Source organism: Pelobates fuscus, chromosome 8, assembly GCF_036172605.1.
Source record: "Pelobates fuscus isolate aPelFus1 chromosome 8, aPelFus1.pri, whole genome shotgun sequence".
Classification (NCBI taxonomy): domain Eukaryota; kingdom Metazoa; phylum Chordata; class Amphibia; order Anura; family Pelobatidae; genus Pelobates; species Pelobates fuscus.
This window is the reverse complement of record NC_086324.1, coordinates 30,930,935-30,958,494: the sequence shown is the minus strand read 5'-3', so window position 1 is coordinate 30,958,494 and position 27,560 is coordinate 30,930,935. Positions and strand designations below refer to the sequence as shown.

The following is a 27,560-nucleotide window of genomic DNA, read 5'->3' as shown; positions in this document are numbered from 1 at the left end:
GCCCATAAGACCGTTATCAGAGGCCTTCTTATTAAGCTAGCTACACAACACAAGAAGCAGAAATACGATAAGCTTACGGACCTACTCAAGCAATTACGCAGAACAGAGCAGCAACATAAACAAAACGCTACACCCACAACATATAGAGATTTACAGGAACTAAGACGGATGATCAGAGAGCTGATGGTGGACGAGGTCAGCAATGACATGCGCCACACCAAAAGACTCTTCTACGAGAAGTCCAACAAAATGGACACCCTTCTCGCAAGAGCCCTACGACCTAGAGCACATAAAACCACGACAATCATCGTCAAAAACGCACAAGGAACGGTCCTTACCAACCCCAGTGAGGTGAACGATGAATTCACACAGTTCTATGCACAACTATACAACCACTCCCCCACCCTGACAGAGTCCAATACCGAGTACATGTCGGAGCTTCAGGCATTCCTAGCCAGGGCCCGACTCCCGAAACTTGCCACAGACCTGACAGAGCCCCTGGGAAACGCAATAGAAATGGACGAAGTAGTTGCGGCTGTCGCAGGGCTTAAGGGGAACAAAGCCCCAGGCCCTGATGGATTTGACGGCACATACTACAAGACATTCAAGGACGAATTAATGCCATACCTAACCAACATGTACAAATGCTGGACACAAGGCGACATGCCACACCAAGACCTCTCGACAGCAGACATCACCCTAATCCCCAAACCGGATAAGGATACCACCAGCATAACCAATTACCGGCCCATATCCCTAATAAATTTTGACCTCAAAGCTTACGCAAAACTACTAGCCAACCGGCTGAACCCGCTCCTCACAGCATGTATACACCCCGACCAAGTGGGCTTCGTCCCCACGCGACAGTTATATGAGAACACACGAAGAGCGGTGGACCTCATATGGAGGACGGGCGAGAAACAGACGCCTTCTCTGATCCTCTCTCTGGATGCGGAGAAGGCGTTTGATCGGGTCCTCTGGCCCTTTCTCTTCACATTACTGCGCGACATGCACCTACCAGACACATTTATCAACGCGATCCAGGCCCTATATGCGAACCCCAGAGCACAAACACTAGTACCAGGAACAACACAATGCCCCTTTGCCCTTAAAAACGGCACGCGACAGGGATGCCCCCTGTCCCCCCTCCTATTCATATTAGCATTGGAACCGCTCTTGCGGCTCATTAGGGATCACCCGGGGATCCGAGGAGTCAGGGTAGCGTCAGAGGAGTTTAAAGTTTCGGCCTACGCCGATGACATCATGCTGACCCTCACCAACCCGAAAGACTCAGTGCCAAACCTTCTTGATCTACTCGACGAATATAACCGCGTCTCAGGGTACAAGATAAATGTTGACAAATCGGTGGGCATGCCCATCGGACTCCCAGACTCAGACATCGCATGGCTGGCCAACACATACCCACTGAACATTAGCAGCCGCCCAATTAAATACCTAGGAGTGGCACTCCCCCCCGACCCTAAGGACCTGTATGCGGAAAACCATAAAAGACTGATAACCACACTGATCAAAGACATTACCAAATGGCATGAAAAACCCATCTCATGGATAGGCAGACTACACAGCGTCAAGATGAATATCTTGCCGCGCCTCCTGTTCCTCTTCCAAGCCCTACCGGTACGGGTCACTAAAGGAGACCTAAAACCAATTCAAACAGCAATAGACGACTTCATATGGGCAGGGAAGAGGCACAGGATAGCGAGACAAACCCTGTATACACCCAAAAGCAGGGGAGGTCTCGGGCTACCCCATCTCCACGCCTACTACCTATCCGCACAATTAGCGCAAATAATAGAGTGGCATTCGCCACCTGACACCCACCGATGGGTCGATCTAGAAACGATGATCATGAACACGGACCTACCGCAATATTGGATCTGGGTCCCCAAGCTGGACAGACCGGCTCTCTCTACGACCTGCCCAGCAATCCTGAACTCGATCAGGATCTGGGACGCCACAGCACAAAAACACGCCTTAACCCACCCCATCTCACCCCTAACACCGTACCTACGCAATAACGCCTTTCCACCTGGCCTGACAGCTAGAGATTTTCAGGGAATAGAGAACACGGGCATCCAAAGATATCACCAGCTATACCAGGCAGGTACTCTCAGAACCTTCGAAAACCTCGCCACCTTGGCCCCATTAACCACAAAGGACCACTTCAGATATATTCAGCTCAGGGACTTTGCGGGCAAGACACAGGTGAGGGAGGCCGCCCATATCAGACCAACATTCTTTGAAAAATTGTGCATATCCGGAGGGCCACGTACCGGCCTAATCACCCTCCTCTACACCCAATTAAGCGCACCAACAGACAAGACATACACTCCCGCCTATGTCACACAATGGGAAACCGATCTACAACAAACACTAGAGGGGGGAGAGTGGCAAGATATCTGGGAAGCAGCAGCAAAAACATCCATCTGTGTACTCCATCAAGAACAATGCTACAAAACTCTTATGCGGTGGTACACCACACCGGTTAAACTGTACCGCATGGGTAAAACACCCATTGACACATGCTGGAGGGGGTGCGGGGAGAAGGGTACGTACCTACACATGTGGTGGACGTGCCCCAAGGCAATGACATACTGGGAAGGAATAGCCCGCCTTATGACAGAAGTACTACACAAAACACTGACCCCGGACCCATGGTCCTTCCTGATAGCCAGACCAGTTGACGGCCTGACCAACAAAGAACAAAGATTGTTCAACAAAATATCCCTGGCCGCAAGGCGAGCCTTGGCGCATACCTGGCTACAAACCGACATGCCACAAATAGGAAAAGTCATACACAACATCAAAGAGGCACACCTTATGGATAAATTGACAGCACAAATAAGGGACACATATCCTCAATTCATCAAAACATGGGAACCGTGGGAGGACTATACTGATAGCTGAGAATGACATAGACACAGTGACGAATTTTCAGGAACACACGTTTTGGAGATGGCCACCGGTGCCGGCCACCCCGATCTCATGGACCTCATGGATGCCCATTCCGCATGAACGCAACCCTGTACTACCCCTCCCTCCCACCCTCTCCCCTCCCTCCCACCCTCTCCCCTCCCTTCTCTTCTCCTCCCACACTTCTCTACTTTTTCACCCCAACCCACTCTCGGGTCATATCATAAAATTGTTCATGTCATGATAGGGTGTATAAGACAAAGATACAAGGCCACAGGCCGCAAAGGTATAGAGTATATTGATACACAAAGATAAGGAAAGGCCTCCACGTGGATCGCAACTAGCATCTGAGCTGGAACAGAGGCCGAAGACATATCCTCGAGAGAGACCGATTGTCCCTACCTCACAAGACAAGGACAGTAAACTAATGTATATTGAAGGATGAACCCCCATTACTGTTCATAATTGAATTGGCTAGATCAGTCTTGTGTAACCTGGTATGGAATACCTCATTGATCATTGTATATTTGTACCACTGGCAAGTAATTTTTGTCTGTATAACCATACAAGCATATACCCTATAAGTATGTTATATCAAATAGACATGCATGAACTTATAAATAAAGATTTAAAAAAAAAAAAAAAAAAAGCCTTCACAGTTCTGGAACAACATCCTATGGACAGATGAGACCAAGATCAACTTGTACCAGAGTGATGGGAAGAGAAGAGTATGGAGAAGGAAAGGAACTGCTCATGATCCAAAGCATACTACCTCATCAGTGAAGCATGGTGGTGGTAGTGTCATGGCGTGGGCATGTATGGCTGCCAATGGAACTGGTTGTCTTGTATTTATTGATGTTGTGACTGCTGACAAAAGCAGCAGGATGAATTCTGAAGTGTTTCGGGCAATATTATCTGCTCATATTCAGCCAAATGCCTCAGAACTCATTGGACGGTGCTTCACAGTGCAGATGGACAATGACCCGAAGCATACTGCAAAAGCAACCAAAGAGGTTTTTAAGGGAAAGAAGTGGAATGTGGCAATGGCCAAATCAATCACCTGACCTGAATCCGATTGAGCATGCATTTCACTTGATAAAGACAAAACTGAAGGGAAAATGCCCCAAGAGCAAGCAGGAACTGAAGACAGTTGCAGTAGAGGCCTGGCAGAGCATCACCAGGGATGAAACCCAGCGTCTGGTGATGTCTATGTGTTCCAGACTTCAGGCTGTAATTGACTGCAAAGGATTTGCAACCAAGTATTAAAAAGTGAAAGTTTGATTTATGACTGTTAATCTGTCCCATTACTTTTGGTCCCTTAAAAAGTGGGAGGCACATATACAAACTGTTGTAATTCCTACACCGTTCACCTGATTTGGATGTAAATAGCCTCAAATGAAAGCTGAAAGTCTGCAGTTAAAGCACATCTTGTTCATTTCATTTCAACTCCATTGTGTTGGTATATAGAGCCAAAAATATTAGAATTGTGTCGATGTCCCAATATTTATGGACCTGCCTGACTGTATATGACAATTTCACTAGATGGTTTACCACTGCATCATTATCTTGAGCATTTGTTCTTGTAGATGTATACAGACTGATACTCTACCACAGGCGTCCCAAATGTCTCCCCACTTATCCCCTCCAACATTTCATTACAATTGTGTTCCCATTGTTGGCAATAATTGAGGTCCCCCCCCCCCCCGACTTCTTCACACAAGCACCTTGCCCCATAAGTAAGGGTAACAAGGCCTTTCTGTCCTACTTCCTTATCACAAAGTGCTTTAAAGAAAGTTATCTATGCTTGAGTCAACCTCCTGACAAGCATCATCCCTCTCTGCAGAAAAGGAGCAACATCTTTTTTGACAGTGGCATGCTAAAGGCCAGCAAAATAGGTCAGAGTGCACCCTTTATACAACTTATAGTAGCTTTGTAATCCATCTTCTTCCAATCCTCTAAAATCTTCGGGTACTTGGGAGGAATCCCCTATTCAATAACAAAGATGTCATAGAGGACAAAGGTGATTGGGCACCAAATTTATACTTCAGTTTGTTCCTCTGGAATCTAATATGGCTGGACATGTAGTCCAAAGGAGAGTCTTCTGATGTCTATCCAACCACATAAAAAATTTCAGCAAATCTGAGCCCATTAAGCTCACCTTTAAATCAACCCTTCGTCTTTCTCCTGGAGGGAGTTGTCTTAAAGCTAAGTGTGCTAATTGGGCATCAATATAATACATAAGTAAATAGTGGAGTTTTGGACAAAACTAATTCCCTAGCTATTTTGTATCTTTTCTGACCTAAATTAAAAGCATTAATAGCTATTGTCATGATCTTGAGCAGGCCAGTTAAGAGACTTTGGCCAGAGTTAATATTTGAAAGCTTTATTGGTGGGCTTGGACATAATAGAAAACAACAAGATAGCTTATAAATGAAATAATAGGGAGAAGGAAAATACGAGAAACAAAGGTTTAGGCAATATGCCTTATATAAATTATAAACAGGATGTAGAAAGATAATAAGAGAACCTATAGATAAAAGTATACGTTGAATGTAAAGGGTCAAGTATAAAAGAATAGAACAGAATGGAACAACAAGGTTTCAGGAAAATAGGAAAGCAAAACTTAGTGAATCAGCCCCCCTGTTAGTGGGAGCACTGATAATATTGGAAAATAACACCTTATAATAGTTAGCAGAAATGTCCAGATAGGTGTTATGCAGGTTGATGGGAATCAGGATGAGAGGATAGTAGTGTAGATTAGACTAGTTTGGAGCAGGTTGATATAAGGCTGGTTGGCAGGATAAAGCAGGATAGAAACGTAGGTTAGGTTGGTTTGGAGCAGGTCGGTATAAAGCTGGTTGGTAGGATAGAGGCGTAGGTTCTTAGGTAGGATTACAGGAGCCAGGAACAGAAGTCTTACAGGATGAGCATCAACTTCAATGTAAAGGCCATGTGGTGAGTTGGGTGTAGCCTTTTGTAGCTTCCTAATTAGTGCAGGCAGGTGAGGATGATGAAGGTAAAACATAATCTGTGCAGGAACTTGGTTTTAAAGAAACAGAATAAAATGGAACAAAAAGTCTTGTTTGTCAGGATAGGATCCTGAGAGATATCTGCAACCCATCCATGTCACTCTCAGATATAGGAGTAGGAAGGGCCTAAAAAGGAACACACGAGGGAGAATATTAATCTCAACAGAGTGGACTCTCCTCATTTATGAAATTGGAACCAATAGATTTACTATGTTCAGCAGGATAGTTGTTTTTGTCTGTAGAATACGTAATTTATGTTTCATTTGTCTAATTTGGTATTGTGATAAATGCTTGCTTAGGCAAGGTTAATATGTATCATAGATAAGGCTATTGGTTTAATACATGATGCTTATGATTAAAATTACTTTAACTGTTCAATAGTATGGTATGTATGTAGCTCTCGGGTGTTGACTTAACCTGTACATATTTCCATATGGTGTGTGCAGTCTACCAGTAGACTAAGAGCTGGTTTATGTCATGGATGTTTTTACCTTGGTGCAATGTAAAGTAACTCTGGTTTTAAGCAGTTGGTGACAAAATTTAATTTAATTCCATTTTTCTTTCTTAAATGACAGTATCTCCAAGTACGTCCCCTATGAGCCATGTGGAGTTGACGATACTAGTCACTGTGCCGATATGTTTGCTGTCGATAGCCATCATGCTCACTGTATATACCTGTCAAGGACGGCATTGCTCTTACAGAAAGACAAGGAGACAATGTATTGAAGAGCCCCTGGCTGATTGCACTTTAGATAGTGACGGGAAATCACTGAAAGACTTGATCTATGATATGACTACGTCGGGATCAGGATCAGGTACATGCAGCATATTTCATTTATTTGCTCTATACGTTTCCTTAGACTTAAAATACATGGCTGCATGAATGGTGATATAAGGTGTAGCATTAAATGGACAGGTTCACTATTAAATTATGTAAGAATTTCCAGTAGTTAAGGTACTGCCTCTGTCTTGGCTGGATTGGTAAAATTAACATTCTTCTGCCCAGACCCCTCGTTTCTCCAAATCCCACTTTAGAGAAGTATCATCATTCTTTCAGGTTATTATCTTGCTATAAATGAACGTCATCTCCAAGTAATGAAATGTTCTTTCAATGTCCCTTTAGCAATAAAGGAGGGGTGGACTGAGGATAGAAACCTGCAACACTCGAGTGTCAAATCAGAGAGAGAACTATCATTGAAGAACAATTTACTGACCACTTTTATCCACAGGCACCTTAAAACTTTAAACAGTTCCTCTGTATTGTATCGCCCATGATGCAGCTGGATAAAATGCTTGCCAAACTATAAATATATTATATCCACACTGCACATCCTTGATCTTTATCTATAAATAATTTAGTTAGACACGATCTGACCCTCATTATAAACATGTTTTGGAGATTTAGAAACATAGTATTTTGTTGCCCTTATGAGTAGAGCAGGTTTGTTTTTAAAATTCCTTCTTTGATATGTAGATGTAGAACACAAATCTACTTTAAAAATGTTCCATAGAGATTCCACCTCCCCATTTTTTGGTCTCACCATAATTTTAATATATGTACATACAGTATTTTACATGCTTGTATCCTTGAAATGAACATTGGACATGTTGAAGAATAGCTACGTGTAACTATGACACATTATTTTATATTTAGGATTTTCACATATGCACTAGTAGAAAATGTAGATGTTGGGATCATTATGCTTATGCTTTGCAGCATCCCTATTTGTTTGTCCGTGCCATCTTTAACATACTAACAAATCCTTTCATATATCCAGGTTTACCTTTGCTTGTTCAGAGAACTATTGCAAGGACCGTCGTCATTCAGGAGTTAGTAGGAAAGGGACGGTTTGGTGAGGTGTGGCGTGGAAAATGGTGTGGGGAAGACGTGGCTGTAAAAATCTTCTCCTCCAGAGATGAAAGGTCCTGGTTTCGCGAAGCTGAGATCTATCAGACGGTTATGCTGAGACATGAAAACATCCTGGGTTTTATCGCAGCTGACAATAAAGGTAATCGGTCCTATAAGGTCATCGTTTATGTTTATCGGAAAATTACCTACTCTTTTATATATATATATTGGAACTTATTTACCAAAGACTTGATTCTGGTAATTCTCCAAGTCAGAAAACTGCAGTCATCTATTGCATCTGACTCTCATCTTAAGGCGGTATTGCACCCCAAATGGGCAGCCTTATCTGGAAAGGGACAGATCTGCTCAAATAAGGGGTTATCAGGCTGGTGTGTATGCTATTTGGCAGCCTGTCTACTCAAGGCAACACATGTGCAGAGCTCTGTAAAAATTCACTAGGTATGGATTTAAAGGGACACTGTAGGCACCAAGACAACTTCAGCCCATTGACGTGTTCTGGGTGCAAACTCCCATCACCCTTAACCAGGGCCGGACTGGCCCACCGGGATACCGGGAAATTTCCTGGTGGGCCGTCGGCACCTGGGGCTGGGGTGACCTGCGGCCGCAGGGAGAAGTTGAATGGCGGACGCTGGGGAAGCTCTTCTGGCGGCCGCTGGGGGAGCAGGCTGTTCTGTCTCTGCTCCCCCTCCCTCACGCGCAGCTTAATGAGACCGGGGCCGGAATATGACGTCATATTCCGGCCCCGGTCTCTTTCTAGTGCGCGAGGGAGGGGGAGCAGAGACAGAACAGCCTGCTCCCCCAGCGGCCGCCAGAAGAGCTTCCCCTGTGGCCGCCATTATGGGAAATCTCCCTGCCAGGTCTTGCTCTCTGTGTGCAGGGAGGAGAGCTGAGAGCTGAATACGAGGAGGAGACAGGGAGTGACATCCCCTCCTCCTTCTGCAGCACGCTGTGTGCTCCCAGCACGTGTAGGAGGAGCTGCTTGCAGGAGGAAACCCTGTGGGCAGCATTACTGCAGAGGCATGCTGCTCAGGGGCTGGTGTAGAGAAGAGACTCACATAATAGGTAAGTTAAAACAAATAAAAGTGGGGCCTTGAGAAGGAAGAGATTAATACATGATTAATGGAGGCAGAGGTACAGCTGGGGGTGTAGTGTAGTGTAGTGTAGTGAGAAAGTAAGTGGTGACAAAGACAGGTGTGTGGGGTAAATACTCACATTCTGTAAATATATTTACCACACAGTACCACAGCAGCTATCAGTTTCACATAGCCCAGTTCCCTGTTTAGTGAACCAGGCTATGTTCAGTTTGAGGCAGAGCCACAGTCCAAGGCTCTCTCACCTGGTCCTAAGACCACACTATTGCCACTAAGCACCCTCTACAGCCCCTTACCCATCACTATTGCCACTACGCACCCACTACAGCCCCTAATCCCCTTTTATTGCCTATGATCCCCCACTACAAATCCTGACCCCTGCACTACAGGTCCTGACCCTCATCACAGGTCCTGACCCCCTTACTACCCCTCACCTTTCACCACAGGTCCTGATCCCCCCCTTTCCCCTCACCCTTCCTATTGATCCCCCTGCCCCCAATTTCAGCCTTTAAACCCACACTACAGGTCATGACCCCCCTACTACAGACCCAGACCCACCGCACTACTGGCCCCAACCCCCCCCACTACAGTGAGCTTGTCTGTAAGTAAGCTTGTGTGTGTCTGTGAGTTTTTCTGTAGTGAGCATGTGTGTGTGTCAGTGAGTTTGTCTGTAGTGGACATGTGTGTCAGTGAGCGTTTCTGTAGTGAGCATGTATGTGTGTGTCAGTGAGCATTTCTGTAGTGAGCATGTATATGTCTGTTAGTGAGCTTTTCTGTAGTGAGCATGTATGTCAGTGAGCTTGTCTGTAGTGAGCATGTGTGTGTCAGAGAGCATTTCTGTAGTGAGCATGTGTAACAGCGAGCTTTTCTGTAGTGAGCATGTGTGTGTCAGTGAGCTTGTCTGTAGTGAGCATTTGTGTGTGTGTGACAGTAGGCTTGTCTGTAGTAAGTTTGTGTTTGTATACCAGTGAGTTTGTCTATAGTAACCGTGTGAGTGTCAGTTTGTACTAAGTGTGTGTGTGTGTACCAGCAACCTTGTCTGTGTGTGTCAGTGAGATTGTCTGTCAGTGAGCCTATAAATGTGTATCAGTGAGCTTGTGTTTTTATGTCAATGAGCTTATATGTATCAATGAGATTGTCGGTCTGTGAAGCTGTGTATCAATGAGTCTGTGTGCTTGTGTCAGTGAGATTGTCTGTCTGCATGTGAGTATGCTTACTGTATAATTATTTTTTTTACACTGACAGAACCAATGTTTTGAATTAGAAAAATAAACATACCAATAATATCTATCTATCTATCTATCAATATATATATATATATATATATATATATATATATATATATATATATATATATATACACATACACATACACACACAATACACTCACACTACATGTCACAATGACTTATGGGGCTGGCACACATTTTTTTCCAAGGCTGCTTTGTAACCCCAGTCCGGCCCTGCCCTTAACCCCGAGCATGTAATTATTGCAGTTTATAACATTAATTTAGGCCCCAATTCTTGGATACGTTCTTCAAATGGTTTAATATGTTTGGCTAAACTTTAAAACTATTTAAAAATTTAAAAAATATTGCAATATATTTATATATTTTTGTATATCAACATATTTTTAAAAAAGCAATATTCCCCTGCACTCACGCTCAAAGAGAATATATATTAAATATTTTTATATATTTCTATATTCATTTTTGTATATGATATAGTTTTATATTTTGAAAAAAATAATTTAAAAAGTTTATTCAAAAATATTAAATCATTTGAAAAGTTTAGGCAAAAACATGAAATTGAGGCCTTAATTTGCCAATGAGCCATGGCCAGCATGTCTAATGTGGCGTGGCTAATTTGTTTAATTGTTTTGAATTTGTTCTCAAATAAATGGGTTTTGGGAACAGATTTAAAACCCCTTAATCTTGAGACTATTTTGCACTTCCCGGCGCCAATGTCCATTTTTGGGATTTTACAAGATGTTGTTCCGAGATGCTCTAGCTCACTATAGGCAACCTTTGGCACATGTTGTGGGCTACATCTAACCTGATGCTTTGCCAGTGTTATGGCTGTATGAGCATTATGGAAGATATAGTCCACAACATCGGGAGTGCTGAAGGTTGCCTATTTCTGTTTTAGATTCATTAAAATGGTGTTAGCGGTTGCCAAGAAGTCCATTCTCTATGTATAATTTTTAAATTTGCTAAAAATGTTTAGGGATTCTTTTTTTTTTCTTTGAGCAAGAGAGAAGGATTATGTGGATATCAGCTGATTGTGCTGAATGCTCTTACATTGACTGTAAAGGTTTATCTTTTTCCATGTAGATAATGGTACCTGGACCCAGCTATGGCTTGTTTCTGAATTCCACGATCAAGGTTCCCTTTATGACTATCTAAATCGCACCACTGTGACCATCGGAGGCATGTTGAAGCTGGCATTATCAATTGCCAGTGGGCTGGCACATCTCCATATGGAAATCGTTGGCACTCAGGGTACTTATGCTCTTGTCTAGAAGGTCAAAACTCTGCAGTAGGAGTTTAGACACCAGATTATAAACATGCTATTTATTGTAATTTTAAATAATTTATATAAAAAAACCCGCAATCAGAACTAGTATAATGTATGTTATTCTCATTGTCTAATTCAGATGGGGTACAAATTATCACGATAAATTATCTGAGAGCAGAAATGTTAAACACAGAGAACAACTACTGTGGGAATTATTATCAAATGTTAGAACGTTTAACATGTGCTTAAATTAAATCACCATGCAGAATCTGATTTGTCGGAAGACTGATTAGAATACTTATCTATAATTTCTCCAAAATGTTTCAGATATATTTACTTAGGATTTTTGTTATCTCTTGTAACTCTACCTGAGATACTCTGTTATAGCTGTACTTCAAATGTCATATTTTTATATGCCATACCATAACTGGCCCTTATCTGTTCTACTCATAACATAGAGACCTGGCAGTTATCTCGTATACACGTAGTTCAGAGGCCTGGCATTTACCTGTTATAACTGTAGCTTTGATGTCATGTATCTATCATACCCATACCTGGTAGTCATTTTTATGCATAGTCAGAATTCTGCTGTTATCTGTTATACCCGTATCTCAAAGGCCTTGCCGTTTTCTGTTATACCCGTATCTCAGACGGCTGGCCGTTATCTGTCCTGTATCTCAGAGACGTACCCGTTATCTGTTACAACTGCATCTCAGAGGCCTGGCCATATACCCACATCTCAGAGGCCTGGCCATTATCTGTTATACCTGTATCTCAGAGGCCTGGCCGTTGTCTGTTATACCTGTATCTCAGATACCTGGCTGTTATCTGTTATACCCGTATCTCAGAGACCTGACAGTTTTCTGATAAACCCACATCTCAGAGGTCTGGTAGTTATCTGTTATACCTGTATCTCAGAGACCTGGCTGTTATCTGTTATACCTGTATCTCAGAGGCCTGGCTATTATATGTTATACCTGTATCTCAGAGGCCTGGCATTTTTCTGATATACCTACATCTCAGAGGCCTGGTCGTTATCTACCCACATCTCAGAGGCCTGGCAGTTATCTGTTATACCTGTTTTTCAGAGGCCTGGCTGTTATCTGTTATACCTGTTTTTCAGAGGCCTGGCTGTTATCTGTTATACCCGTATCTCAGAGGCCTTACCGTTTTCTGTTATACCCGTATCTCAGACGGCTGGCCGTTATCTGTCCTGTATCTCAGAGACGTACCCGTTATCTGTTACAACTGCATCTCAGAGGCCTGGCCATATACCCACATCTCAGAGGCCTGGCCATTATCTGTTATACCTGTATCTCAGAGGCCTGGCCGTTGTCTGTTATACCTGTATCTCAGATACCTGGCTGTTATCTGTTATACCCGTATCTCAGAGACCTGACAGTTTTCTGATAAACCCACATCTCAGAGGTCTGGTAGTTATCTGTTATACCTGTATCTCAGAGACCTGGCTGTTATCTGTTATACCTGTATCTCAGAGGCCTGGCTATTATATGTTATACCTGTATCTCAGAGGCCTGGCATTTTTCTGATATACCTACATCTCAGAGGCCTGGTCATTATCTACCCACATCTCAGAGGCCTGGCAGTTATCTGTTATACCTGTTTTTCAGAGGCCTGGCTGTTATCTGTTATACCCGTATCTCAGAGGCCTTACCGTTTTCTGATATACCCACATCTCAGAGGCCTGGCAGTTATCTGTTATACCTGTTTTTCAGAGGCCTGGCTGTTATCTGTTATACCTGTTTTTCAGAGGCCTGGCTGTTATCTGTTATACCCGTATCTCAGAGGCCTGGCAGTTTTCTGATATACCCACATCTCAGAGGCCTGGTAGTTATCTGTTATACCCACATCTCAGAGACCTGGCTGTTATCTGTTATACCTGTATCTCAGAGGCCTGGCTATTATATGTTATACCCGTATATCAGAGGCCTGACAGTTTTCTGATATACCCACATCTCAGAGGCCTGGCAGTTATCTGTTATACCTGTTTTTCAGAGGCCTGGCTGTTATCTGTTATACCCGTATCTCAGAGGCCTGGCAGTTTTCTGATATACCCACATCTCAGAGGCCTGGTACTTATCTGTTATACCTGTATATCAGAGACCTGGCTGTTATCTGTTATACCTGTATATCAGAGACCTGGCTGTTATCTGTTATACCTGTATCTCAGAGGCCTGACTATTATATGTTATACCTGTATCTCCGAGGCCTGGCAGTTTTCTGATATAACCACATATCAGAGGCCTGGTCGTTATCTACCCACATCTCAGAGGCCTGGCAGTTATCTGTTACACCTGTTTTTCAGAGGCCTGACTATTATATGTTATACCTGTATCTCAGAGGCCTGGCAGTTTTCTGATATACCCACATCTCAGAGGCCTGGTCGTTATCTACCCACATCTCAGAGGCCTGGCAATTATCTGTTATACCTGTTTTTCAGAGGCCTGGCTTTTATCTGTTATACCCGTATCTCAGAGGCCTGGCAGTTTTCTGATATACCCACATCTCAGAGGTGTGGTACTTATCTGTTATACCTGTATCTCAGAGACTTGGCTGTTATCTGTTATACCTGTATCTCAGAGGCCTGGCTATTATATGTTATACCTGTATCTCAGAGGCCTGGCAGTTTTCTGATATACCCACATCTCAGAGGCCTGACAGTTATCTGTTATACCTGTATTTCAGAGGCTTGGCAGTTATCTGTTATACCTACATCTCAGAGGCCTGGCCGTTATGTGTTATACCTGTATCTCAGATACCTGGCTGTTATCTGTTATACCCGTATATCAGAGGCCTGACAGTTTTCTGATATACCCACATCTCAGAGGCCTGGTCGTTATCTACCCACATCTCAGAGGCCTGGCAGTTATCTGTTATACCTGTTTTTCAGAGGCCTGGCTGTTATCTGTTATACCCGTATCTCAGAGGCCTGGCAGTTATCTGTTATACCTGTTTTTCAGAGGCCTGGCTGTTATCTGTTATACCCTTTTCTCAGAGGCCTGGCAGTTTTCTGATATACCCACATCTCAGAGGCCTGGCAGTTATCTGTTATACCTGTATCTCAGAGGCCTGGCCGTAATTTGTTACACCTGTATCTCAGAGGCCTGGGCCTGGACATTATGAGTTGTACCCCCTTCTAAAAGGACTGGCAGTTATCTGTTATACTGGTATCTCAGAGGCCTGGCTGTTATCTGTTATACCTGTATCTCTGAGGCCTGGTCGTTATGTGTTGTTCCCCTATCTTAGAGGCCTGACAGTTATCTGCTATACCAATAGCTTGGAGGTCATATATCTGACTTCTGAGGTCCTGCAATTTATCTGTCACACCCTTATAATGCAGTTATTTTTGAGGCTATGCAAAATACAAGTTATACCTGAATCTCAAAGGCCCAGGTATTATCCCATTGGTTTATATGTTATAGAAATGTTATTACAAGCCCTATGATCTTCTCAAAAGGCTTTTCCTGTCTGTTTGCCTGATAATTTGTAGACATATTTACGTATTGTTTTTAGATTTCCACAGAAACCTTGGGAATTCTAAGAATGCTTTCTAAAATCATTTGTCTGTTCACAGGGAAACCAGCCATTGCACACAGAGATCTTAAGTCCAAAAATATTTTAGTGAAAAGAAATGAGACGTGTGCTATTGCTGATTTAGGACTCGCCGTGAAACATGATTCAATAACAAATACAATAGATATACCACAGAATCCAAGAGTGGGGACAAAAAGGTAAAAAAATGTCTGGATTCAAATATTTTGTGTTTGCGCTTCTAAAGGTTTATTTAATATAAAATTGTTTATGTTAAAGTAAAAACAACTCAACAAAGTATGTTTGAAATTGACTATATATTTTGGGCTATATTAAACTTAATACAAGTGGAAGAGACCCCTACCTTGCTGGCTAGTAAGGACCAAGCAATATCCCTTGAGTTAGATTAACAAGTGATTTTCCCAGCATCTGTAAAACTTTGTGTAGACCAACATACTATATACTCGAGTATAAGCCGACCCGAATATAAGCCGAGGCCCCTAATTTTACCCCCAAAAAATGGGAAAACTTATTGACTCGAGTATAAGACTAGGGTGGGAAATGCAGCAGCTACTGGTAAATTTCTAAATAAAATTAGATCCTAAAAAAATTATATTAATTGAATATTTATTTACAGTGTGTGTATATAATGAATGCAGTGTGTGTGTATGAGTGCAGTGTGTGTATGAATGCAGTGTGTGTGTATGAATGCAGTGTGTGTGTATGAATGCAGTGTGTGTGTATGAGTGCAGTGTGTGTGTATGAGTGCAGTGTGTGTGTATGAGTGCAGTGTGTGTGTATGAGTGCAGTGTGTGTGTGTATGAGTGGAGTGTGTGTGTGTATGAGTGGAGTGTGTGTGTGTATGAGTGGAGTGTGTGTGTGTATGAGTGGAGTGTGTGTGTGTATGAGTGCAGTGTGTGTGTGTATGAGTGCAGTGTGTGTGTATATGAGTGCAGTGTGTGTGTGTGTGATGCAGTGTGTGTTTGTGTATGTGTTGCAGAGCGTTGGTGGGGGGTGGACATTTTTATTATTATTTTTTTTATTATTTTAATACATTTTTGTAATTATTATATTTTAAGTATTATTATTTTATGATTATTTAATTTTTTTTTGTCCCCCCTCCCTGCTTGATACATGGCAGGGAGGGGGGCTCTCACTCCCTGGTGGTCCAGTGGCATTGGCAGTTCAGTGGAGGGGGCTGGCAGAGAGCGCTTACCTCTCCTGCAGGTCCTGTCAGCTCCCTTCTCCTCCGCGCAGGTCCGGTCAGCTCCCACGTTATGACCCCGCCCGCGGCTCTCGCGAGACTTACACTGGGAGCTGACAGGGGAGCTGACCGGACCGTCGCGAAGGAGAAGGGAGCTGACAGGAGCTGCAAGAGAGGTAAGTAAACGCTCACAGCCCCCCTCCTACACAGCCCTATTGTCTGTATTATGGCAATGTAAATTGCCATAATACAGACATTGACTCGAGTATAAGTCGAGTTGGGGTTTTTCAGCACAAAAAATGTGCGGAAAAACTCGACTTATACTCCAGTATATACGGTAATAATCACTTGGTTGATTTATTAAACCTTTCAGGACTATGTAATGTTTCATTATGTTATACTTGAACACCCTGTTAAAGCAGGAGACAATTGACATCAAGAGTATTTTGTACCAGCTGATCTAGATTGGCGACATCTGGGCATCAGTTTATGATCAGTTTATGCCACTCTGTTAGATGGGGCCATTACTATTGTTGCAAAACCTATGTAGAATGATCTAGAGGAGGGGTGTCCAAAGGGTAGATCCCCAGATATTTACAAACTACAGCCTCCAATCTAAAGGCATTCTAAAGCCATGCATAGCATCATGGGATTTGCAGTTCTATATCTGGCGATCTTTCTTTTGGGTATCCCTAATCTAGAGTTTCTTATCTTGGCCCAACTCTGCTTTTAGGCTTCTGGCAATGTCATCATTGGTAATGGGGCAATTAGAGCAACCCAGCATGTCCCCCTCTTGTCTGACCCTAATAGTGAGCAGATACGTAGAATAACAAGTTAGTCACAGAACTGAGATTCACAGAACCCATGAATAGACAAGCTATCACCAATGTCCTCTGTTTAGCAATGATCCATGGGGTCTAAAAATATTCTATATAGGAGGTATGTATACATTCACTGTTATTTTTGCAGTACTAATGTCGGTACAAATAAAAATCGAATTGAGTGCACATTATTCACCAAAACATCCTAACAAATCCGATCCATCTGTCCTAGCATGGGAGGGCTAGCAAGGGGTGTGCGGGCTGCAGCCTAAGACCATTTTGAAAATTAAATCCTGGCCATGCCTGGCCCCGCGGTATATTTCCCAGTGGACTGCTGTATCTGAGGCTCACCAGGCTGCCAGATTAAAATGAGTATGATGCCCCTGGAAGTGTTTGTCAATGACCACAAGGTGAGATGAGAACCCAGTCATGACATCTACGGCACGTACAGATCTCTGGGAATGTCCCTTCATGCTATGCAGGTCCTATTTGTTATAGGGATTTATCATTGTACACTAGACTTGGGCATTTGGTTTTAAACAAATCGTGATTTGTCTGAATTTTGGGCGATCGTCAAGGTGTCCGAATTGCGCGATTCGACTGAATCATTAAACAAATTAAATGAGTTTCAGGATTCGGAGTTCCCCCAAAAAAGTGATAATCGATGGGAAAAAAATATGATTGATGGCTAGGGGAGAGGGAAAAAATTAGGTGCAATAAAAAAATCTCTATAAATTTATAATATATGAATGAAGAATATTTTACTGCTTCTCCTCTTTTTTTCATCTGCAAAATATGTAGATAATATGTTTATCATTTATATATATTCGTAATACGCATCCATTTTGGTTTTTCTAAATAACTTTTCTTTAAAGTGATCGCATGGGCAAAATTCATCTGTATCAAAATGCCATATTAACAAAATCCAACGCAACCGAAACATTTTTTTTGTCAAACAAACTGAATCTATCTATCTATCTATCTATCTATCTATCTATCTATCTATCTATCTATCTATCTATCTATCTATACTTGGTCTGTAGACCAGAAAATGTCTTCACTTCCCTGAGTCCTGGCATCAAACCCTCTTCTTATTGCTACTCTTAAAAATAATAAACCTTTCCTGTTAAAAATAACGTGCGTTCTTTGGCATCCTCCACCACTTCTCAATATCAGTATCTTTCTAAATCGGGTTCTCAATTACCTCCTTCTCAACACAACAAAGTCGAAATCCTAAAACTTTAAACTTGCGTAGCCTAACCCAAAGCTCTACTGAGAGAAGGCAGGAGAACACGGAAGCACCAAGCCGATTCCAGGTTTATAAAAACAGTGTCACCGCTGGTATTTGTGCTGGGTTATTTGCTAAGTTGAGAATTGCAAGGAATTCAGAGTGAATTCAAAACTAATTTCAAATATTAGGTTAACAGTAGCCAAACTGGAAGCACAGCTGACATGGAAAATTTCGCAATTTATGCTACTTTGGCCTTTAAATCTTTTCACTTTGAATTCTCTGCAATTCTCACTTTAGTAAGTAACCTTGTTAGTATTTGTGCAGGGTCACTCTTAGTATTTGAATCATGTGAATCATTCTGGACACTCACAGACTTTTTTAAGTTTGTTGACTGAAAATGAAAATAAAGTAAGAATTTACTGTGAATTCAATGTGAATTTAAAATCGATGGTCAATAAGGCTTTAGTTTAACATTCTCTAAGTCAGCTATTCCTTCAGTCTGGCTACTCTGGCCTTAAATTTGAAATTCACTTTGGATTTTCACTTAATAAATGACCTTGTACGTTTCTCTCATGTAATAGAATAAAACTCTGGGTTGCATGTTAACTGTAAACAAAGTGGTATTTTAACCCCTTAAGGACACATGACATGTGTGACATGTCATGATTCCCTTTTATTCCAGAAGTTTGGTCCTTAAGGGGTTAAAGGTCAATGGATTTAATAAACACTGTGTTCAGCTTCTCATTGATTCCATTAGTCATTAAACCATGTATTACTGATATTTCAATTTATTTTTCAATGATCCCTTGAGTCTCTCCAACATAATCTTTATTAACATCTTTTTTCTCTCCTAATTAAAGGTACATGGCACCTGAATTGTTGGATGATTCCATAAACATACTTCACTTTGAGTCATTTAAATGCGCAGATATATACTCTCTAGGCTTAGTATACTGGGAAATAGCCAGGAGATGTTCCGTCGGAGGTGGGTAGCCATTTGTTTACTGTATGAAACAAAAGTATGGTGTGGTGAATCATCACACTGTGATGAGTATGTTTGAGTAATAAGACACGTACCTGACACAGGACCTGGTATAAGCGGTGATGACCTGTCAGTCAGAGGTGTAGGGAGTTAAAAATGATTGAAAGGAAGCACCGCAGCATAAACCAGAACATCAGCTGATAATCTGCTGGTAAACTTGTTTATATTACTATATGAAACAACATACGGAAAGTACATTTTACATGATAGATTCTCTTTAACCCCTTAAGGACCAAACTTCTGGAATAAAAGGGAATCATGACATGTCACATATGTCATGTGTCCTTAAGGGGTTAAGGGCCAATGATAATGTGGGAGCACAGAGCTTACTCCGTCTCCAACTTAGCCATCTAATGCTGATGCTCAAGGTTGAAAGAACTTTCACGGAAAAAAAGAAAAAACTAGCTCCGCTGTTGGTGGCAGAATAACCATTTCGAATCTGGACTGCCTTTATAGGCGGGATTAGTCCAATATGCAAATGGTATAGGTCTTACTGTAATAGCACAAGTGAGCAAAAATATTTTCGAGACATCAGCGGAGACTAACCGAGAAGCAAGTTATTGAGGTTTCTCTGATCTTTTGCCCGTTCTCAGAGTTCTCATATTCTATGTATTTATTGCAATGCATATACGTAGGCTCTCCCTAATTTTAAAGGGTACCTCTCAAAAACTCTTAGCACTCTAAATACTACAAAGTCCTGCAGTAGCTATATGGCTTTGCGTCCCTTTAAGAAAAGAAGTAGTAACAGAGTGTGCAGACAGTATTATATATCACAAATTAATCTTCAGAATAGGAGAGAATATTAAGCTCCACAGATATCATGTTACACTCTGGTTTAGGAAATATATATAGAAAGACACAATTGGTACCTACTTCCTGAAAGCAAATGTTACCTGAGGCATTGGTTCCACTCACGGCAACTGAGACATTTTTATAAAAATTTAACCCTAGATAGTTCATAGAATTTTTAATACAAGGGTGTCCGGATGCAGTGTGCTAATATCATCGTAAACTGGTATGTAGCAGTCCTTCCTGTGTCACGATGCTGAATATCTTGGTGATGTATAAAAAAAATGTAATCAAGAAAGGATGAACAGCGAAACATGTTAAAGTGTACACAGTTATATTTGTTTTGGCTTTTTTTTTTCAATTGCTTTTTTTTTGTATTATTCTAGTTTAGATTTGTAATATTATTACCTTTTTTTCTGATCCAGAGTAAATATTTATTTTATATATTTCAACCCATTTATCTACCGCAGGAGTTGTTGATGAGTACCAGTTGCCTTATTTTGATATGGTTCCTCCCGACCCTTCCTTGGAAGATATGAGAAGAGTTGTGTGTGAACAAAAGTTTCGACCTAACATTCCAAATCAGTGGCAAAGTTTTGAGGTAAACCCGTAAATGTGAGCATGTCATTTAGAAAACGAGAGAAATCTCAATGTATTTTGCGTGGAAAACATAGGACATACATATATTTTTATGGCAAATAAACACATATGCACAAGGAGACATTTCAGGGAACCGAAAGTTAAGCTAGTGCAGTGTCGCAGGAAACGGAAAAGGGAAAATATTTTGAACATACAAAAAATTTCACAGACCTATAGAACTATTCGTTGTATATTTTAGAATAATTGTTCGTATTGAAAAGAAAATTGAATAGCAAATAGGTCTGTCTCTGCATAATCTGTTCCCAATATATGCACAACTTAAATTGCCTTCCAAATACTCGAATGCTAAAATATGTATTGTTTAGGTTCTCCGAGTTATGGGAAGAATAATGCGCGAGTGTTGGTACGCGAATGGAAAAGCCCGCTTAACGTCACTCCGTATAAAGAAGACTATCTCTCAGCTCTGCGTGGAAGAAGATTTCAAAGTGTAAATGGATAGTTGCAAGACTGCAAAAAGATTGAAATATTTTTTTATTGTGGGTTTTGGTTGTGACTGTGTTTGCTCTACCTCAATAATGGCGAACACAAAACGTGCGCTGGGAGAAAAGAAAAAGAGATTCAACGGCAGCTTCTTGGCAACAGTAGTCTGCAGCTTACTCATCAAACTGCCTTTTTTTAAGAGGAAAGAAAATTACCATTCACATAAATGTGTTCATTTTCTGAATTATTTACCCTCTTAGTGCCGAGCATCTGTGAAACCCATAGCTATGAACTTTCTGCTACGCCGAGGGTAAAACCAGTAAATATAAAAAAAATAACAAAACACTGGCACTACTACAGTTACAAATATATAAACAACATCTGTTGTCAATTATTTAAGGATGTTTTTTTTTATTTTGGGCTATCCGTTATTTTTTTTAAATACGCTTTGAATGTTATAAATGTATACCCAAAGCTAAAGCAATATTCCGGCAGGATGAGCGAATGCAAATGGAACTCTTACTGAATGTCTTTTTATACAATGTTGCATTATTGCTGGAAACAGGCGTGTCACTGTCCAGAGTGGATTGTCACCATTTTATTTTGGTCTATTGGTAAACTCTGTGTCACTAGAAAATTTGTAATAGATGATGGGAGCCATTTAATGGCCAAGGACCAGTACATGTTGCAGATGCTAAACTCATGATACAATTTGCTGATTTCACAGAAATTCAAAGCTTATATTGTGCAGTTTTAGCAGGCAGAGGTGAATGACAGAGGATAAAAAAGGCCGGATTCTGACACTGCTGTTATCTGTGGGAACTACACTGTGAATTAATGCTGAAGCAGATTACCTGTGTTGCTGTAGTTTATATAGTTAAAGTTTTCTTAATGGACAACCTGTTTTTATAATGGTTGAGTTTGTTCACAAGGTCTATTGTAAACGGAATTGCAAAAGTTACTCCACAGTAGGCCAGCTAGAAAATAGATGACCAATTTCCCCCGAAATTGGATATTTTAGCGTACATATTGCAGACCCAGCAAGTCACATGGCAGAGAGAAACTGCACAATGAGCACATGTATAAGCTTGCTTGCTGTTAAATTCAGGGCAATATACGCCCATACACCAGCGCTAAAGCAGTGTTCTGTGTATGGGTAGCCCCGTGGGGCTGCCTAGCTATGCTGGCTCTCATACTAGCATGCATGCGACTGGTTTGATACTCCCCCATTGTGGGTGAGGATATTAGCTATGATGCTGATTGTATCATGGTTATGTACTGTTGCCGATGATGTCCCACCTAGCAGGTATCACACCTGCCAAAGTTGTCAGGTCTCAAATTGTATTTCCCTTATCATTTCTCCAAAAATACCCAATTCAGTGAATACACCCCATGGAATTGACAACCAGTCTCCAAAATATAGTAAGCTGGGTCGGTGGTTAACTCAGCAACTCAGTGTAGCTAAAAAAAAACCTGGTTAGCAGCAGCTGCTGTCGCATCAAAGATTGCTAATGCTTGATTTACACAGAATGTCTAATTAGTGGGGAACATTTAATTCATATTTACGGTTTCTTGGAAGATATATTCCTACTCTTACGTGTTCTGTGAAGAAAGCACAATGACGTCTTAAAGCATACTATGCATCTTTAATATAAACTAATAATAAAACCATTTAAAATCATTAAATGATAAATTATCTATCTGGCCCACAGAGCTTGCACTCACTATTTGACAAATATCTTAGCTGGTAATGTAAAGAAGTGATATCCAATAATGGAACAATTTGTTTCGCAATGCATAAGAAATATTTACAAATTGTAAATGGCATTCAACGAAAACTGAATATGAAAAATCTCAGAATTATTTGCTGGCAATTCTGTTTTAACTTTGAATGTCAAAACTAATTCTCGTGTTGCCCTCTAGTGGTAAACTGGCCAGATTGTTCTTCCTAAGTTCCAGAGTGCAACTGGATTCAGATAATTAATTTGTGACAATCTATTTAAGATCCTGTTAATCAAACCCAGACTTTAAGCAATTGAACTGAATTTCTCAAAACTCTGCCAAACTGACTTACTATTAATTTAATGAGACATTGAGCTCAGTTCGAATTTTTTTTTTGTTTTGTTTTTTTTGCACTTAGATTATTGCGGCCTAATTTCTATAAAATGTTACCAGCTCGGCACATCTTGCTGTTTTATAAGTAAGCCGCTATGATGTTTACGTAAGCTAACACTTTCAGTATAAAGACCGCTTTTAATGTATAGACCTTCCTAACATGCCCAAAGTTATATACCTGCTTATTTAATAGACATTGAAAGGTACAATATTATTTGTTAAATTCATATGATCGCAAATGATCGTGGTCCCGTATCAGACCGTGCTTAGCTCAGTTTAGACATCCTGTTTCTCCTGTAGACATCAGATGTGGCGCGGGAGCCCAGAGGTCTCGGCTAGACATCCAGCTTCTCCTGTAGACACCAGATGTGGCGCAGGCGCCCAGAGGACCCAGCTAAGCTTTCAAACAACTGTAAAATGGTTTGACAAATTACTCCAAGGCATTCCTGGTACCACAAACACTCCAGCAGGCTGAAGTGGTTGTGATGCTTTAAGTTTTCCTTTATCGTCATAAAAACACACAGATTTGCCAGGCGATTTGCCAGGTGTTGTTGTATTTACATTTTTCACTTGATGATGGTAAAAAAAAAAAATAATTCTACTGAGTTTATAGTATAGTTCATAATGCAAACGTTTCAAATGATTTTTCGCCAGAAATCACCATTAAAGGCTATGGAAATTTCTGTAGATAAATAATTTGGAAAGTTTCTCTGATAGTATTGAATCATTTGGAAAGCTTATTAGATTGAGGCCTAAGTTTGGTGCAACATTGCAGAACCATTGCAAAGATTTAACCAAAGCTTACTATGAGGAATTAAAATATATTCTCTAGGATACCTTAGAGCCATAGTGCAATTAACCACAGGTATTGTGGGGACTATTGTGAAGACTATTGTAAGCAATATATAGAAGCTTATTGTGTGCCCTGTTTAAAGGGACAATCCAGATAACTAAAGCACTTTAGCTTGCTAAAATGCTTTATGCATGATGAGTGGGTCCTTTTTTTTATTTTAAAAAAAGGTGCATATTTCTACATAAATTGACCCTTCATAAATTAACCTGGCTATTAATCAGATAACTGGTCCTGTTACTTTCTGGTTTGTTTAGCTCGGTGGAGGCAGCAAGAAGCAGACAATTGCCGAAGAGCACCTGGTTTGCAAAGACTTCTCATTGAGCTGCATTGGGAAGTCTGTGATTGGACAGCCACAAAAAGTCAGGGCTGGGAAGAAGAGGAGGGCTTGAAAAGGCTTCAAACAAGAAGAAGACAATAGCTTTCTTACATAATGATGCCTTTCAAATAAACATATTTATCTACATGTAAAATATTATATATAATATATGTATATTTAAGTATATCAGTTTAAAAATATATTTTTGTTCGCTTGCTTTTGTTGTACTTTAATATTGCACTTGTTAATCTTTATTTTGTGTTAGAATGTATCCAGTTTTTGTGTGTGATGTGTTTTACATATCCCCGGGGAGAGTAGCCAAAGCCGGTAATTGTGTATTCATTAAACTCAATTTATATTTATTTATAAATGAAATGTTGCTATCAAACAACCTTGCGACTGTTTTTAAATATGTATGCAATCTGTTGCAATTTATACTTTTTAATCTTGCTCATGCTGTGTCTCACCTTTTCCATGCTTGCTGAAGCTACTGACTTAATACTTCAGCTTTTAATTATCTTTGTTATATCAGGAAAATTAAACCAATCAGTTGCATTAAATACCTGAGACCGCAATCCTTTTAATTATTTCTACATATGCTGTCATAATTGGAGACGTATGAATTAAAGTATAAATGGGAGAGACACAGACTCCGCGATGATGGAGTTAGAACGAGGAGGATAATTACAGTAATATAATGTAATGTTTTATATTACCTAATTACTGCTTTTTTAGATTTTGCGATGCTGGTAATAACATTGTGAGTATGTTTAGTAAAAGCTAAAACGTAGATCAGCTAATGGTAATGCTTGCAGATTTAATATTTTTTTAATTTAAAGTCCAAAGCTAATTTCTGAAGATTCTGTAAAGTACCAATACAAATATAGGGAACAAAAGTCCAAGGGAAGGGGGAAGGTCAATGAAAAGGGCGAATGCCATGCAGAACCACCTGCCATCTGTAAAATGTTCAATGAAAAAAGGTCGTGGGGATCCCTGTGTGCAAATGGTTGTGGGGAATCTTCTGGCCTTTAGCAATTGGGGAGGAAGGGTAGATTGGGAAGGAGGAAGGGGAGTATAGATAAGAAACAAAAAAAAATATGAATAGACGTTAAGGTGGAAGGGTGTAGAGAACAAGAGAAAAAGAAAAAAAAGAGCTAATTCCTGAACACTTTGCAGATAACCATAACTACTTAATTTAAATGACGCTAACACTCTCAGCCTACCACTGGTTGCTCATAGATAGTAAACCTACATATAATTTTTAATCTGCACAAGTGAAGGGCGGCCTGTGATAGGGGACACTGTTTTTATGTTAAAATAGTGTGTTCTGCGACACTATTTCTGTGTTTTGCAACGCACAGCTCCAAGGGACACCAAACACCACAACTACTTTACCTGAGTGTTGATGGTGACCAGAGTGTTCTTTTAAAGCCTATTCATTCACTAAAACACATCCCATTTGTCACGGTAGTCTAAATGTTACATTATTTGATTTAATATCAATTTAAAATTTTTTACGGATGTGCAAACATCACAATACGGTGTATCTATTGATCTTACACTCATGTTATGGATATGTACTTTACATTGAATTTGCCAAACCTTATATGCTACATTCAGTGTTAAAACAATTATGTAGGCTATATTTCACCATCCAATATAACCTCTTTTCAATATAATTAACTGCCACGTAGATGCACACTCGTACTAAGTTCCAATGACAGTAGCAGGTATTCTGGTGGGTAGTGTGTGCTGTCAGACATCTACGTGAGTTGTTATGTCACCTGTGATGTCATCACGTTTGCAGTACAATACTCCAATACTCCAATACAATACAATTTGTCTACAGATAAAGGCAGGTACAGATATGTTACACACTCAGCCAGCAATTACAAACATGTACAGCCAAATAGGCACACTATATTATTAATATTTGAAAATCTTAAAAAATAACTTGAATGAAATGTTTCCATTTAATTTCTTGTTTATTTCTTCCATGCTGTAGTACAGGGTGTGTGCAGGAAGGGCCCAGATTCATTGTTAAACGATATATTTGTATTAGTTTACTGATAACATGGATATTTTTCTTTGAATCTGAGTTAAGGAACACCGACCAATCCTTTGGCTTGAGTCGAGGAATTAACTTCTGTCAAGTGGAACTTCTGATTTTTATTGTGTGTGATAGAGTCCGTTCTGTTATATTGATTTTATTTTCATTTACAAAGATCCAACATACAATGACAAACAAACATAAAAATGTAATTATGATCAAGTACGTTTGGTAAAGGCTGATGAGTGCCCTGCTCACCCGAGTCATATCAATATTCCGTTTTTTGCTTAAATCACTGTTGACTGGTGTCAGGATGCACATTTCCCATCATTCAGTAGTTTTAGTATAATATTGTATTATCAGTTTATTAAAGTGATTGTTTTGTCATTTGTACTCTTATGTCGATAACGTGAATTATTAAGAGACTTTTTTTTCTGCACTTTGGGCGCAGGAGACACAGGCAGAAGTCTCGACTAAGCAAAATATTTGTGTTTTTACCTTTAGCTTCCATTATTTATCAAAATGCTAGAAGACTGATAAGTCCATATTTTAAAAGGCCTGGTGAAAATCTTGTAAGAGGGGCACATTAAAACATTGCTGCTGCCATATCATACATTTTTATAATCCGTCAAAAAAAAATAAAAAGTTACTTTGATGCTGTTCACATCAAATGTTTTATCTTTGCTATCTAGAACATTGTTTAGTGTATTGTGAAATAGAGATAAACATATTTTACATATCTGGTTGATGAAAAAGATATATACAAATATATATATATATTCAGTTTAATCACTACTACATTCGATATATTTATTTTGCAGCAACAGAATTGTCATATTGAACATGGCTTTTATTAATTGCTGGAATTTTGAATACATTATTTTTATGAACATGTATTGTTTTGTAAAGTGGCAACTACAGTCAATTCTCATATCAGTGTTTTTCGATAAAATATAAAATTATATTTTAAATAAAAAAAAGTTTCATGTCAACCACATTCCAGGCTTTGTTATTTTTAAGCTAAATCAGCTGTCATTAACTCTTGCTTTTCAGATGATGTTCAATA

The 27,560-nt window shown here is 40.3% G+C and overlaps 1 protein-coding gene across 1 annotated transcript in view; it reads left to right on the top strand.

The window, feature by feature from the left end:
* Positions 1-23,800, top strand: part of ACVR1C (activin A receptor type 1C) — an 83,598-nt gene extending 59,798 nt beyond the window's left edge. Inside the window, exons 3-9 of the mRNA XM_063429624.1 lie at positions 6,539-6,778; positions 7,742-7,972; positions 11,258-11,425; positions 15,037-15,193; positions 19,110-19,234; positions 20,551-20,681; positions 21,046-23,800. Coding sequence (XP_063285694.1) covers positions 6,539-6,778; positions 7,742-7,972; positions 11,258-11,425; positions 15,037-15,193; positions 19,110-19,234; positions 20,551-20,681; positions 21,046-21,171 — 1,178 coding nt within the window. The 3' untranslated portion in view covers positions 21,172-23,800. The remainder of the gene's footprint in view (positions 1-6,538; positions 6,779-7,741; positions 7,973-11,257; positions 11,426-15,036; positions 15,194-19,109; positions 19,235-20,550; positions 20,682-21,045) is intronic.
* The last annotated feature ends 3,760 nt before the right edge of the window (positions 23,801-27,560 follow it).